General features: G+C 41.2%; 1 protein-coding gene across 1 annotated transcript in view; it reads left to right on the top strand.

The window, feature by feature from the left end:
• LOC128588745 (ankyrin repeat domain-containing protein 62-like) overlaps positions 1 to 14,176 on the top strand; it is a 108,676-nt gene that overhangs the window by 31,849 nt on the left and 62,651 nt on the right. Inside the window, exons 9-13 of the mRNA XM_053595574.1 lie at positions 175 to 203; positions 289 to 370; positions 2,661 to 2,689; positions 2,775 to 2,856; positions 3,042 to 3,164. Of these exons, the coding sequence (XP_053451549.1) occupies positions 175 to 203; positions 289 to 370; positions 2,661 to 2,689; positions 2,775 to 2,856; positions 3,042 to 3,164 (345 nt within the window). The remainder of the gene's footprint in view (positions 1 to 174; positions 204 to 288; positions 371 to 2,660; positions 2,690 to 2,774; positions 2,857 to 3,041; positions 3,165 to 14,176) is intronic.

Genomic DNA, 14,176 nt, shown 5'->3' with positions numbered 1-14,176 from the left:
AACTGCACATTGGAGAACACCTAAATTTCTATTTTTCTTCTTGATGCTCTTCTATTTTTAAAACAACAAAATCATTTATTTTGAGACTCACACACCATCAATATGTGCTTGAGTTTGTCATATTGCCATTTATATAATCATTAGCATCAATTTTGTGTCCCTTTTGCTTTTTAGGGTCTCCTGGGGAACATCTTCCCTTACAGGTAATAATATTTCTCTTTTTGCTTTGAATTATTCACTGCATGCTGTGTGAAATACACGTAATCTCTGAAATACTTTGCTTCCAAGACCACCCAGCCAACCAGTGAATTGAAAGCATCTGTTCCAGAGAAGGCAGTAAGAAGGAGGAAAATACAGTCATCCACATCAGGTAATTTTTTTTTTCTACAGATAGGATCTTGTTCCTTTACCCAAGCAGAAGTGCAGTTGTCTGACCATAGTTCAGTGTAATTACAAAGTCCTGTCACCAAGCGATTACTCTCCCTCAACCTGTTGAGTAGTTGAGAGACAGTACAGGGTCTTTCCAACAAACTGAGCTAATTTTTATTTATTTTCTTCTGTAATGACCTGGTCTCACTATGTTTGTAAGGAAGCTGGCAAACTGCTGAACTCAAAATATTGTTTCCTACTGACCCCCATATTGCAGGCCTGAGTCAGGGTACTGGGCCCCAATCAGGTACATTTTTCAATACAAAATTTAGTCTGGAAACGATTATATTAAAAATAGTTGAGATGATCAGAGTCTTTTCATTCCTAATTCTACTTTCCCAAGTTTGATGGAAGCATTTGACATTAATAATGCCAGTGGTATTGTTGGTACCAATGTTTAAAATTGAGTAAGTTACAATCGTAAGACAATGATATTTAAAGAAGCTATGTTTTCATGCTTTTATTTTCTAACTTTATGTCCCGACCTCTGAAGTTCCATGTTTGGAATCTCTGTACTTGTCAGAAAATCACAGACTGAACTATGAGACTGCAGTTTTTGTTCGTGTTTCAAATGCTCATGGGAATTCTGATCCGATTGGGAAGCTTTACTTGCTTTCATGTCACTTGTATTATAACTTTAATTATTTCCTCCTATTGTTACATTGATGATATTAAGTCAGTCAGATGTTCTGAGCAGGATCCTGTTTGTGTGTGTGATATTGGATGATTACAAATGAGGTCAGTAATTAATTACACTACACTAACAATTTTGTAGACATAGCCATTTAAAACAGTGATTCTGAAATGTTTTGTCCTTAGTATTGTTGTCTACTACTCAAACTTTTTCCCATGGAGGTAGTTTATCATTTTCAAGCACTTTTGGTCCTTTTGACTGAATATGTCTATGGTCATAAATACTACATAGGATTTGTCTTCCTATCCTAAGTTTTATTTAAAAGGATGCACACTGTACACATCATTTTATACTTTTTTTGTTTTGTGAGTATTCTGTGACTGAAATCTATCCATATGGACAAAAAAAAAAGGTCTGTCATAATCAATCAGTTCATTAGAGGGTGGGTCTGGCTGTGTTTGCCAGGTGGGAGTGCCATGGCTTCAACATAGATCCTTTAAATTCTAGACTATCATGAGCCTTCTGCCAAGCGCAGCCATTTGTGTGCCACTGATGGACACCTCCACACCACCCAATTTTTTTTTTTTTTTTGTAGAGGTGGGGTCTTGCTATGTTGCCTACACTTGTTTATGCCTGGCCACAAATTATACGACTGCCTTGGCCTCCACATAGGAGGACGTGTGTGAGCCACCATGCTCATTTTAATATCCTATTAAAGAGAAATTTCATAAAAATCCTTAAGATACTAGGAAGATAGACCAAACCAACTAATTATAGAGACAAAAATTATAAACCTCATTCCTTGACCTCCATTGTTATTATCAATAAACATGTTTTTGACAGATAAAATGTTCTTAATAGCTAATAGTTATGTAGCAATTCAATTTGTTCTTCCTGATAAAGAATTAAATAATCAGAGCTTAGTATACATTACTCTTCATATCTGTTTTACATATGTCCTTATATGAGGAGAAGAAGAAATTTTAAGATTGCTGAACTAGAGGATACAAAATGTAGGCATATGACATGGGTATTGAGAAAAAATGTCTATTTTATTAACTAATAATGTAGTTGTGTATGTCATAACTGCTCAAGTCAGGCCACTTTCTTTCACTATGAATTGATTATACATTCACCTGAGCTGTCTTCACAAACATGTACATCCTAAACTATAGTTCTGACTGAAGAAAATGACAAACATTGGTAGCATACTGATAAAATGATTCTGATGAGTTAAAGATATGCTGTGTCTTTCTGCCTTTGGTTTTGCCATTTAACCCTCAGGGTCATGTGTCCTGTCAGAGTAGAGATGACTGTTCTCTTCATCAATCAGTGTGTTCAGATAAGCAGAGGTGTACACTTGTATTTTGGCTATCATTCTCATTTGGATTATAATCTCAATTTTCAAATCTTAGCTGCATTCCTATTTTTCTTCAGCATATTTCCGTCATGTTGCATCCTTATATAAAAGTCTAATCATTTGAATGCCAAGCATGAGGGTTCATGTTGAGACTCACTCTCCATGAATATAAGGTTGGCTTTGCCATATTTACATTTGTGTAATCTTCAGTATTGATTGTCCTTTTTTCTTTTCTAGTGTCTTCTTGGAAACCTCCTTTAGTGAAGGTAATAACATTTCTCTATATATCTTGAATTATTCACTGCATATTGTATCATATATACATTATTTGTGAAATATCTCGTTTCTAAGCCCATTCAGCCAGCCATTGATATGAAAGAATCTGTTGCAGAGAATTCAGTAAGAAAGAAGAACATAGGGACATCCATAAAAGGTAATTTTTTAAAGGGAAAGTATCTCCTTTTTTATGGATGCTAAAGTGCATTTGTGTGGTCATACCTCACTTCAACTTTAAAGTCCTGTGCTCAATGACCTTGGTACTTTAGCCTGCCAAGTAGCCAAGAATAGAGTCTCGTTCCCACTAAGGAGCTAATTTTTACTTTTTTGTTTCTTCCATAGGCACCTGCTCCCGCTATTTTAACCAGGCTGATGACAAACTTTTGTGTTCAAGAAATCCTTCCTTGGTGGCCTTCCCAAGTGCTGGTACTGCAGGCAGAAACCACGGTTCTGGGCACAGAGCAGGTAAACTTTTCAATACAAAATTTAGTGTCTAAAGAATTACTTCAAAATATTTGAAATGCTCTCAGTCTTCTTAATCCTAATTCTTCTTTCTCAACCTTGATGGAAACATCTGACACAGGGATCCTTCTCTGCTGACTCGCACAAATGTTCCTGTTGGTATCTACATTTGAAATGAGTTATTTACAAGCATAAGAAAAAGAAATTTAAAACTCCTAAGTTTTCATTCGTATCATCTACTTTTATGTGCTAACCCTTGAAAATTCCCACTTTGGAGTCTCTCTACTATTTGTTACAAAGTCACAAAGTGAAATTGGAGCCTTTGTAATTTTTGAAGGGTTTCTAATGCTTTTTGGAATTCTGATCTTTCCTACAGGAAACCTTTACTTGCAATAGGAAAGGTTTAATGTGTTTTAACTTTCATTATTTCATCATACTTTTATTATGCTGGTGACTGTACACCATTCAGTTGTTCTGATTAGGAGGTTGTGTGAGTTTCCGTGTGTGTGTGTGTGTAATCTTTGATTATTAAAATTAAAGTAATTAATCATCCTATAATAACACTTTATAGACACAGTTAAAAGAGTGATTTTGAAATGTTTCAGCTTTTGTGTCCTTTTCTACTGTTAAAATTTTTCCATCGACATACCCAACATTCAGATTAGGTATTCATTGCTTTCAGCTACTGTCAATACTTTTTACTACATACATGTATGGTCATAAATATCATGCAGGATTTGTTTTCCTGTTATAAATTTTTAAATAAGTGGTTGTATAGTGTCCATACCCTCATATAATTTGTTTTTTTTTGCTCAGCCTTATATGACTGAGATCTATCCATATCGACATAAGAAGCTATTGTTTAATTGATTAATAATCAGTTACAGACAGGGTCTGTTTCTGTTTAGTAGGGTGAAAACTTGAAATTCTAGGCTATAGTGATGCCCCTTCCTCAGCCTCTTTAGGAGCTCTGACTATAGTCAGAATACTAATACATATACCCTTTTTTTTTTTTTTTGAGACAGAGTCTCAAGCTATGGGCCTGGGTTGAATGCTGTGGCATCACAACTCACAGAAACTGCAAACTCTTTGGCTTAAGTGATTCTCTTGCCTCAGCCTCCCAAGTAGCTGGGACTACAGGTGCCGGCCACAAAGCCTGGCTATTTTTTGGTTATAGTTGCCATTTTTGTTTGACAGGCCAGGGCTGGATTTGACCCGCCAGCTCCAGTGTATGTGGCTGGCACCCTAGCTGCTGAGCTACAGGCACCAAGCCCTTTCTTTTTTTTTTTTTTAATTTTTTCTTAGAGGTGGGGACTTGCTGTGTTGCCCAGGCTTATCTCAAGTTCCCAGCCACTAATGATACTTCTGCTTTGCCCTCTACACATGCCAAAATGACAGGTATGAGCCACTGTACTCAGTATAATTTTCCACTAAAGAGCTATTTTATGAAAATTCTTAAAGGGACTAGTAAGACATAACAAACCAAACTAATTTTAGAAACAAAAACTCTACAGTTCATTACTTAAAGCTCCATTGTTATCATCGATAAATTTTGCACTGGATTTGAAATACAATAGGTTATTAATAACTAATCATTTTATGGCAGTTCAATTTGTTATAGTTAAACATTTCAGCATTGATTACTTAGTATGCATTATTTCTTACATGTTTTTTATATATGTCCTTACATGAATGGATGCTGAAAGTACATGTGTATGGAATAAATGAATACTTCTATTAACTAATATTCTACAAGTGTGGGTTCACACTTAGTAAGTCAGATCATTTTCTCTCATAAGAAATTGATTATATATGCTTGGCACTTGTAGCTCAGGCAGCTAGGGTGCCAGTCACATACACCAGATCTGGAAGGTTCAAATCCAGCCGGTACCAATAAATAGTTGGGTATTGTGGCAGGCACCTGTACTCCCAGCTACTTGGGAGGATGAGGCAAGAGAATCGCGTAGGCCCAGGAATTTGAGCTTGCTGTTAGCTGTGATGCCATGGCACTCTACCCAGGGCAACAAGTTGAGACTCTTGAGAGAAAGAAAGAAATTGATTATATATAGGTACTTTCCCTTGAACTGTGTTCACAATTGTGTAGTTTGTAAATTACAGGACTAACTGAAGAACATAACAAGTCCTTGTAGTATAATAGTAGAAGGACTACTAAGTGTTGCCTTAAAAATATGCTATCGCATTCTGCCTTGGCTTCGACATTGACTGGCTTAGCATCAGGATTCGATTTTCTTCATCCATCAGCAACTTCACATTGGCAGAGGTGCACATTTCCATTTTAGTAACCACCATTTGAAACATAATCTCACTCTGAAAAGCTTAGATTTATGTGGAGAACACCTATATGCTTATTTTTCTTTAGCATTTCCATCATGTTCCTGTCTTAATTGAAAAAAAGAAAAAAAGAAGAAGAAGAACATGAACCAAAAACTGGAGGTTTCCAGGAGCAGCGTGTGGGGCTCAGTGCAGGTGGTCCTGGGGCAGCCACAGGCACCACTGGAGCAGCTGGGGCACTGCAGAGCCAGTTCTTCTGACTCAGCTGGGCGAGGAGAGAAGCTGGGACTGTGGTGAGGGGGAGGAAAGTGTGTGTGTGATACCCAGTGTGGGGGAGACAGTCTCAAATTAGGGCAGATCTGCTGACCCACCCAAGCGCACAGGGTGTGGGCTGAGGCAGCTTGGCCTCCTACACTCCCTGGCACCTGATCCTACACAGAGACCAGGTCGAAAGGGACCGGAGGCATCACAGTGGCAGAAAGTTGTCCCCCAGCCCCGCTGGCTAGTCCACAGCCGCTGCCCTGGGAAGCTTGTCCGAAGTGCTGCAAGGCGCCGAGGACAAGAAGGTGAGTGGGATGCTGGACCACAGCAACCTCACCCGTGAGGTCAGCCTGCAGCTGCACCTGGCGAGATCCGTTGGCTCTTTGTTATCAACCAGAAAACTCCAGGAGGGCAACCAGCATTGGAGGGACCACTGCTGTTTCCTGGTGGGTGTCAGCCAGTGTCAGAGGCTGGGCCCCTGCAGGGACAAGTGATTCCCAGGAAGTGGCCTCATACCTGCAGAAGCAGAAGTTACTGAAGGTGAAGAAGGAGGAGGTGGCGAATGAGCAGATGGAGTTCAAGGAGCTACCTGTGCTGCGGGATTAGGAGGGATTAGGAGAAGGGCACGGGCTCCTCCATCCACAGCCAGGCCAGCCTGCTGCCAGCTTACTGCCTCCCCTACGCCCTTCATGGGACATGGCGGTGATGGCAGCAGCATGGGCACCTACAGTTCTGACCAGATCAAGCTCTGCGGGAGCAGCAGCAGAATCCCCAAAGCAAGGGCAGCCCAAGCACAGGAGCAGCAGCCCAAGCATCTCCAGAAACTAAGGCCATCTCTGACTCCAGATCACCAAAAAGCACTCAAAGGATCTAGCCAGAGCACCATAAACCCTTGTTCAAGGGTAGCCCTGAACAGCAAAGGCCTCTGCACCGGGGGAACAGCCCAGAAACGCTGCCCAAGCCCGTGCTGAGTGAGAGCTCTGAACACTTCCAGAAGCCCCATCAGGGGGCATCCCTGAACTTGCCAGGCACTGTGGAGGGAACCTGGAGCATCTTCAGAAAGATGCCCTCAGTGGGAGCCTGGGACATCTTCCCAGATCCAGGGACATCAGCGCTGAGCATCTCAAAGGGCATTAGGGGGGAAGCCCAGATCACAAACTGGGAGGAGGCGGCGGGAGAGCCCCCTCGGAATGCAGGCTTAAGAGGAAGGGTTGCCCCATCACCCGAGTGTCCACAGTGGCAGTAATGAATCAGCCTTGCCCCACGTTAGGCAGCTAGAGGCAAGAGTTAACAGCTGGAGGGAGAAAATCTCATGCTGCCCCAGCTTGTGTGGAAGAAACTGGGAGATGCCCTGGAATTAGGTAACATTTGTCAGGAAAGTAGAACAAAGGACCAATGTGAGGATTATTGTTTTTTAGACATAAGATCACCACTGTCAGAAAGAGAGAGGAGGAAGAGGAGGATCAGGAGGAGGAGGAGGATCAAGAGGAAGAGGAGGAGGAACATCAGGACCAGGAGGATCAGGAGGAGGAGGGGGTAGAAGATTAGGAGAAGGAGGAGGATCAAAGGAATTGGAGGAGGGGGAGACTAGGAGGAAGTAAAGGATCAGGAGGAGGCAGAGGATCAGGAAGAGGTGTAGGAAGAGGGGTATCAGGAGGAAGTAGAGGATCACTAGGAAGTAGAGGATCGAGAGGTTCAGGAGGAGGTGGAAGATCAGGAGGAGGAGGAGGAGAATCAAAGAAGGAGGAGCAGGATCAGGAGAAGGATCAGAAAGAGGAGGAGGACCAGGAGGAGGAGAGCGTTTTCTGTAAACCTGCACTTACAGAATAACATGGAGTGATTGTACTGTCTGAGCCCTCACTAAGAGAGCAGGCTGAACAATAGATTGTAAATTTGAAGCTTGCAGGAGGAGAGCCCCCCATACATGTCAGGGAAGCCCCAGACATCCTCTGCAATCACTGTTTATTGAAAGTGTCAGGCACGTGCATGGGCAACATGCTCTCTCCTCCCAAGCCTGCCCCCACACTGAAGTTCCACAGCTGTTCAACATTTAACTTGAGGAGTCTGCTCGTCAACATCTGGCATCTGTTCATTAAGGACAATCTCGCCTGATGGCTTGTCTTCAAGCCAAGAGACCTGTCCAGGTTTCTCAACATCTACTTGTATGTTTCAAAAACTGCTGCTTGCCTCTGCAGGCCCAGTGTCCCGCTTCCTGCATATCCCCTTTTCTGTTTAAGACAGTCTTGTGCAGGGTGAGGGAGAAACCTGCAGTTCTTTTATTTCACTTGCTCTTCTTGTCAAGTAGCTCTCCTTCTACCTAGCCAGTGGAAAAACAGAATAATTAACAAAACTACATCAGAGGAGTCAGTGAGGGCCTTCACCAAGAAAAAGGGATTCAGTATTTGTGATATGTTGTATTCTTCTACACAAATAAGGGTAATATTAATTTTACATTTCATCACCTAACTGTTTCAGGCTGACCTCTAGGGTCCTTGACGCTTCCATAGGAAGTACTTTTTTTGGAGACAGAGCCTCAGGCTGTTGCTCTGGGTAGAGTGCTGTGGCATCACAGCTCATAGCAAACTCCAACTTAAGGAGGTTAAGAGATTCTCTTGCTTCAACCTCCCAAGTATCTGTGACTACAGGCACTCACCACAATGCCCGACTATTTTTTGGTTGTAGTTGTCATTGTTGTTTGGTAGGCCAGGGCTGGATTTGAACTCCCCAGCTCTGGAGTATGTGGCTGGCAGCTTAGCCACGTGAGCTATAAGCACCGAGCCCCATAGGAAGTATTAATCAACACTTGAATTTCCTGCTTCTGCACATTATGCCTTGCACTCATTCACTTAAATAAGCAGCAATAGGCATAGTACAGACTGGAATATCAGGTGAGGAAAAGGGTAGTGTCCATAAGGTCATACACTCTCCAAGCTGAAGTCCGAAGGAGCAGTAAGGGAAGGATTGGGGATATACATCCAATAAATACAGATTCTCTCACCTTTGCTAATACAGGAAGTGCTCACCCGGGCCTAGAGATTGGGAGACTCCTTAAGCAGTGGAACCCTGTATCAATCCTCCCTCTCAGAAGCTCTAACTACTGTTAGGGAAAAGGGGCACTGACCACTCCAAACTACTTCTTGCTGAGAATGGATGGCAATATGGGAGACAGTTAGAGGTTTCTCAGAGGAGGTTGATGTAGGGTTCACAGTCAGTGAAAATTGGGGTGGATAGTTTGCAGCAAAATGTTTTTATGAAATTTCAGGCCTAGGAAACTGAAGTCCTTCTATTCAGGCTGGGATAAGGGAACCTTGTATCAGTAGAAGGAGTTACCAAAAATGGATTCATCAAAGTGTTGCTGAGGTTTCCTGCTCATGACAAGGATGATCCATCTGGCAGGCAATCACTGCTTTTCTGTTGTTCTGTAATGGTATGAGCAAATCCTTAACCCCACTGTAGCACATAACCAGGTTTCAATCCAGACATATCAGGTTTCTTATAGAAAACAGGTTGCTGCACTTGGGAAGGTAGTGGATGGGTAAGAGATGTCCAGTGACATTCAGCAGCTGTGTTTCCATCATTGCTGAGATTCAAAAAATTAAGGGTGAAGAGGGCTCTAGTGAGAACATATCAAGGGCTATTATTCAAGGGGCATATACCATCTCCGCCCTTTTGTTTACCTATGATATCTTTTAACGTTTTGTGGTGGCATTCCATAATGGCTTGGTCTTGAGAATTATAAGGAATACTATGAGAAATTTGAATATTCCAGAAGAATAAAAAAATAATTTTTGAGCAGAGTAAGAGGGTGCATTGTCAGTCTTAAATCACTTGGAGAACCCCATGGCATTAAAATAATCTAGCAAGTGTTGAATGACACGATGGTAAGACTGTGGCCAAGGAAAAATGAGAAAAGGTATCAATGGAATGATGAACATATTTTAATCCACCAAATGATGCGACCATGGTCACATCCATCTGCCATATTTGGTTTGCTATTTCTCCTCTTGTGTTGGTACCTTCATGAAAGGGGGACAACTATATTTTAGAACAAGAAGGACAACCAGAAAGAATTTGTTGGGGCTGAATTTTTGTGAGATGAAACTTCTTATGAAGCATCTTTGCATTAACATGTGTATAGGAATTGGACAGTATCAGTAAGCGCTTGATCTATTTGAGAATTCAGAGAAGTCATGGGACAAGGTAGAATGGTGTGTGCTCTAATATGGGTTTTATATATATATATATATATATATATGATGAATATGGTATCTAAGGAGACTGTGGATAGATTGGAAGAGGGAAGAGATTTCATCATTATGAGTGATACTCGTCGTTTCTAAGTGTCTAAGAGCAAAGCTAGAATATTGAGAGTCGGTGACAACCTTCATAGCACAATGAGAGTCTTGGAGTAGAATAAGAATAGCATACATCTCGTTCTCTTGAATAGAGTTACAAGGACTTTGAACAACATTGAGATTATTACCATCAGTGTATCCAGCCCTGCTGTGCTTATTGGCATCTGTGTAAAAAGTAACAGGGTCTGCCAGTGGGGAGTCCTTGACAATATGAGGGAGAATCCAGGAAGTAAGCTTTAGGAATTGAAATATTTTATCATGAGGGTATTCATTGATAATCAGGCCTACATAAGATGCAAGAGCAATTAGCCAAGGCATCGATAATTGAAAATTAAGTTGAATTTGTTTTTCTGTAAAAGGAATGACGATAGCCTGATAGTTGACAAATTCTGTTTCTGCCATTAGCAGTTATTTCACAAATTTTGTCTCAACATCGATGTGATTTCTGTGCAGTTTTATTAGAGAGGAATAGCCACTCTAGAAGGGTGTCCTCCTGATAAATAACTCCAGTTGGGGAGTGAGAAGTGGCTATAACTATCAGACCAATCGGAAACCTAATGCCAATCCAATCTAATTCATTTGAGGCAACCCCCTTTTCAATTAACAGCAATTCCCCTTTTGCCTCAGAGGTGAGTGAGCAAGGACTGTTCAACTCCAAAGGTCCTTCCAGAATTGTAAAAAGATTAGTCAAAGCATAAGTTGGTATTCTTAAAGTAGCACATAACCAATTAATATGGCCCAACAATTTTTGAAAATCATTTGAAGTGTATAAGGAATGTAGACAAAAATTAATGCGTTGCAGGAGAATTTTGGTCTGAGTTAATTTGTCTCCCAATGAGTATAGGGGGATGTAATTTGAATTTTTTTGGGCACGATTTTAAGGTCATAAGATTTTAAGGCAAATATGGGTTGCTTAAACATGTCCTGTAAAATGACCAAATATCATCCATGTAATGAATGATAAAGGCTGTAGGATGTTTCTTTCTAATGGGCTGCAATGGTTATCCACAAAATGCTGACACAAGGTGGGACTATTCAACATGCCTTGTGGCAGAACCTTCCACTGAAAGTGTTGGTAGAGTCCCTGCTGATTATAGGAAGGACCAGAAAAGGTGAAATGGGGTTGATCCTCAGGTGTTAAGTTTATATATAGTGAAGAAACAATCTTTCAGGACGGCACCTGCCGCACAGTGTCTAGGGCACCAGCCCCATATACCAAGGGTGGAGGGTGCAAAACTGGCTCCGGCCAAACTGCAACAAAAAAATAGCCAGGCATTGTAACGGGTGCCTGTAGTCCCAGCTACTCAGGAGGCTGACACAAGAGAATAGCCTAAGTCCAGGAGTTAGAGTTTGCTGTGAGCTGTGTGACGCCATGGCACTCTACCGAGGGCAATAAAGTGAGACTCTGTGTCTCTAAAAAAAAAAAAGAAAGAAAGAAAGAAAGAAAGAAATAATCTTTCAAATCAATGATCTCCAAATACCAATTAGAAGGACTCATAGTGGGCAGAGGAAGCACAAGTTGCAAAGGACCCCTGGGGATAACAGTTTCATGGACTTCTTGGAGAACAGCGAGCATTCTCCATTTGTCTGATTTCTTTTTTATAATAAAGACAGGAGAGTTCCAGGGACTGATGGAGGGTTCAATATGTCCTTGTTGCATCTCTTCCTGAATTAAATTGCAAAGCATCCAGTTTTTCTTTTGTTAATGGCCACTGCTCCACACTGGATTATCGCTCTTCCAAAATAAACTGAGAGCATATTTTCGGACAGTGGCCTCTAGGCTAAATTCAACATCTGAAATGAATTCACAGAAGTTGGGGTATAGTTACCATAGCTTTCCAGCATTGAAGTAAATCACACCCCCACAGGTTAATAGCTCTATCAGCTGTGTATGGCTGAATTTGAGCGTGTCAAGTATCTGATACCAAACACGTTAAAGGCAAAGTACTTTGAAAAACTGAATTTTAAGTTCTTATACCCATAAAAGTAACATCAACTATTTGTTTAGGCCATTCATTAGGCCATTGATTTAAAGCAATAATGACAACATCTCACCGGCCACAAAAGAGTTTATCTTTCAGGGTGTGTATTAATTGAGGTCTATTCTTATCAATAGATGTTTGCCAAAAGATAATGTTTGTACTGCTAAGATCATTGGTGTGTTTTTAATCAGTATTTTGTAGTTTAATGCAAGGCAGAAGCAACAACTGGGCAATCTTTTGTCCAGTTAGAATTTGAGTAGATTGGTTTACCGAGATTATGATTTCTATTTCCCCTATGAAGTCACAGTTGATAGCACTTGTGTGGACCAGCACCCCATGAGATGTTAAACTACTTTTTCCCCAGCAATAGCCCAACAGAATCTGGGAGAATAGGACTGCATATTCCTGTTCTTAATTTTTTTATTCTCATGTTGGGAAGTAAAAGAACATTATCACATGCTGGCAAATCTAAAGCAGCACTACCTGGGGTGATGTGTAAAAGGGATTGGATGGGCTGAAGTTGCTGGTGAGTGGGTAAATCCCCACACCCGTACTTTTTGTCTGTGGGCCCTGGGTTGGGCCCAGCCAATAGTTTCCCTGCTGTAAAGGTATTCCATTCTTATCAAATTGAGAGGACACTCAGTAGCCCAATGGAACCCGCCTTAACACCTGGGGCATACCCCTGGGGGATTGCATTTTCCTTGTTTGTTTTGATTATTGAGATTGCCCTTTCCATTGGTATTCTGATTGCTATTTCTTTTCCAACACTCTTTTCTCATATGGCCTGACTTCCCACAATTGTGGCATGTAACACAATTTTATTTGAAACCATCTTTAGGGTGGCAGCAAGAAGATTAGCCTTATATGGTTCAGTTCCCACATCACAGCATGTTCATATGTATTCCTCTAGAGGAGCATTTTGTGCCCTAAGAGGACCCAAAACCTGTTGACACTCAGAGTTAGCATTCTCAAAAGCTAAAGTTTGAAAAAGCATATCTTTTAAGTTCTGGCTGAGCAACAGCTTTGTCTACTGATGTTTTTAATCAAACTAAAATGTCAGTGTAAGGTTTGTTTCCTGACTGCATTACCTTAATGAAAGAGTTAAAGACATCTCCAGGTGCCTGAACCTTGTCCAAGGCTCCAAGACAGCACATTTTTTTTTTAATACTATAGCTATATTGTCATATTGAAGTTGTTTTGGAATGCCCATCCACTGACCAGAGCCAGTGAGCTGTTCTGAAGTTATGGGAACATTCCTCTGCTGGTTCTGGTGACTTATCAGGTCAGCCTCTTCCTTCCACCAAGTTTCAGTTGCAAATGTTGACCAGATTTGAGAACAGTTCTGCCCATCATGTCCCAATCATATGGAATAAGTCACTGCTCTTGCACAAATCCCTGTAATAAGCCTCTAGAAAATGAGGACTGCATGGCATACTGTGTTACAGCCTGTTTTAAATCTTTTAGAATCTTAAAAGTAAGCAAATGATGACTAAAGTGTTGGCCCCTTTGAGGGTTTTGCATACTGGGAGGAATATCAGTAACTGTAACAGGAAAGAACACCAAAGTATCTTCCAAGGTAAAATCCCCTGTTTCGTGACCCTCTAACAGTGCTTTCATAGCCAGAGTGGTGGGAGAGCTATCTTCATAGTGGGGTGCTGAGGGCCGTGCTGGAGCTTCTACATGTGAGATCATTCAAGCTGTCTTTGAACTGCTTAAAGTAAATGTTTGCCACAATAGTTATCAAGGTGTCCCCTTTAGTACTTAGGTCCCATACCTTCTCATCTGAGGAAAGACTAGAACTCTCCCAACTTTCACATTCCCTGGCTTTTAAGGTTTAATTCAGGTTAGCTTTATTGAGGCATGAACTTGGCAATGGATGGGAGGACACAAATTCCAAAGACTCACATTCCTCCACATTCTGCTCTGATTAAACCTGTTGCACCGCCTCATCACCTTCCTCATCAATCTGGAACCATGGCAGCTCCACGGATGAGGTGCCACCCATTGCCTTCCTGTAATTCTTTTCACTATTTAAAAAGCTCTCTCCCACTTCAATTGTTGTTCCCCTTGGTAGGACAGACAGGGAGTGGCTAATTATTCACCAAAGTTCTTAATATCTCTTTGG

This window comes from Nycticebus coucang, chromosome 6 (assembly GCF_027406575.1).
Source record: "Nycticebus coucang isolate mNycCou1 chromosome 6, mNycCou1.pri, whole genome shotgun sequence".
Taxonomy (NCBI): domain Eukaryota; kingdom Metazoa; phylum Chordata; class Mammalia; order Primates; family Lorisidae; genus Nycticebus; species Nycticebus coucang.
The sequence above is the reverse complement of the archived record's forward strand: the minus strand, read 5'-3'. Positions and strand labels throughout refer to the sequence as shown.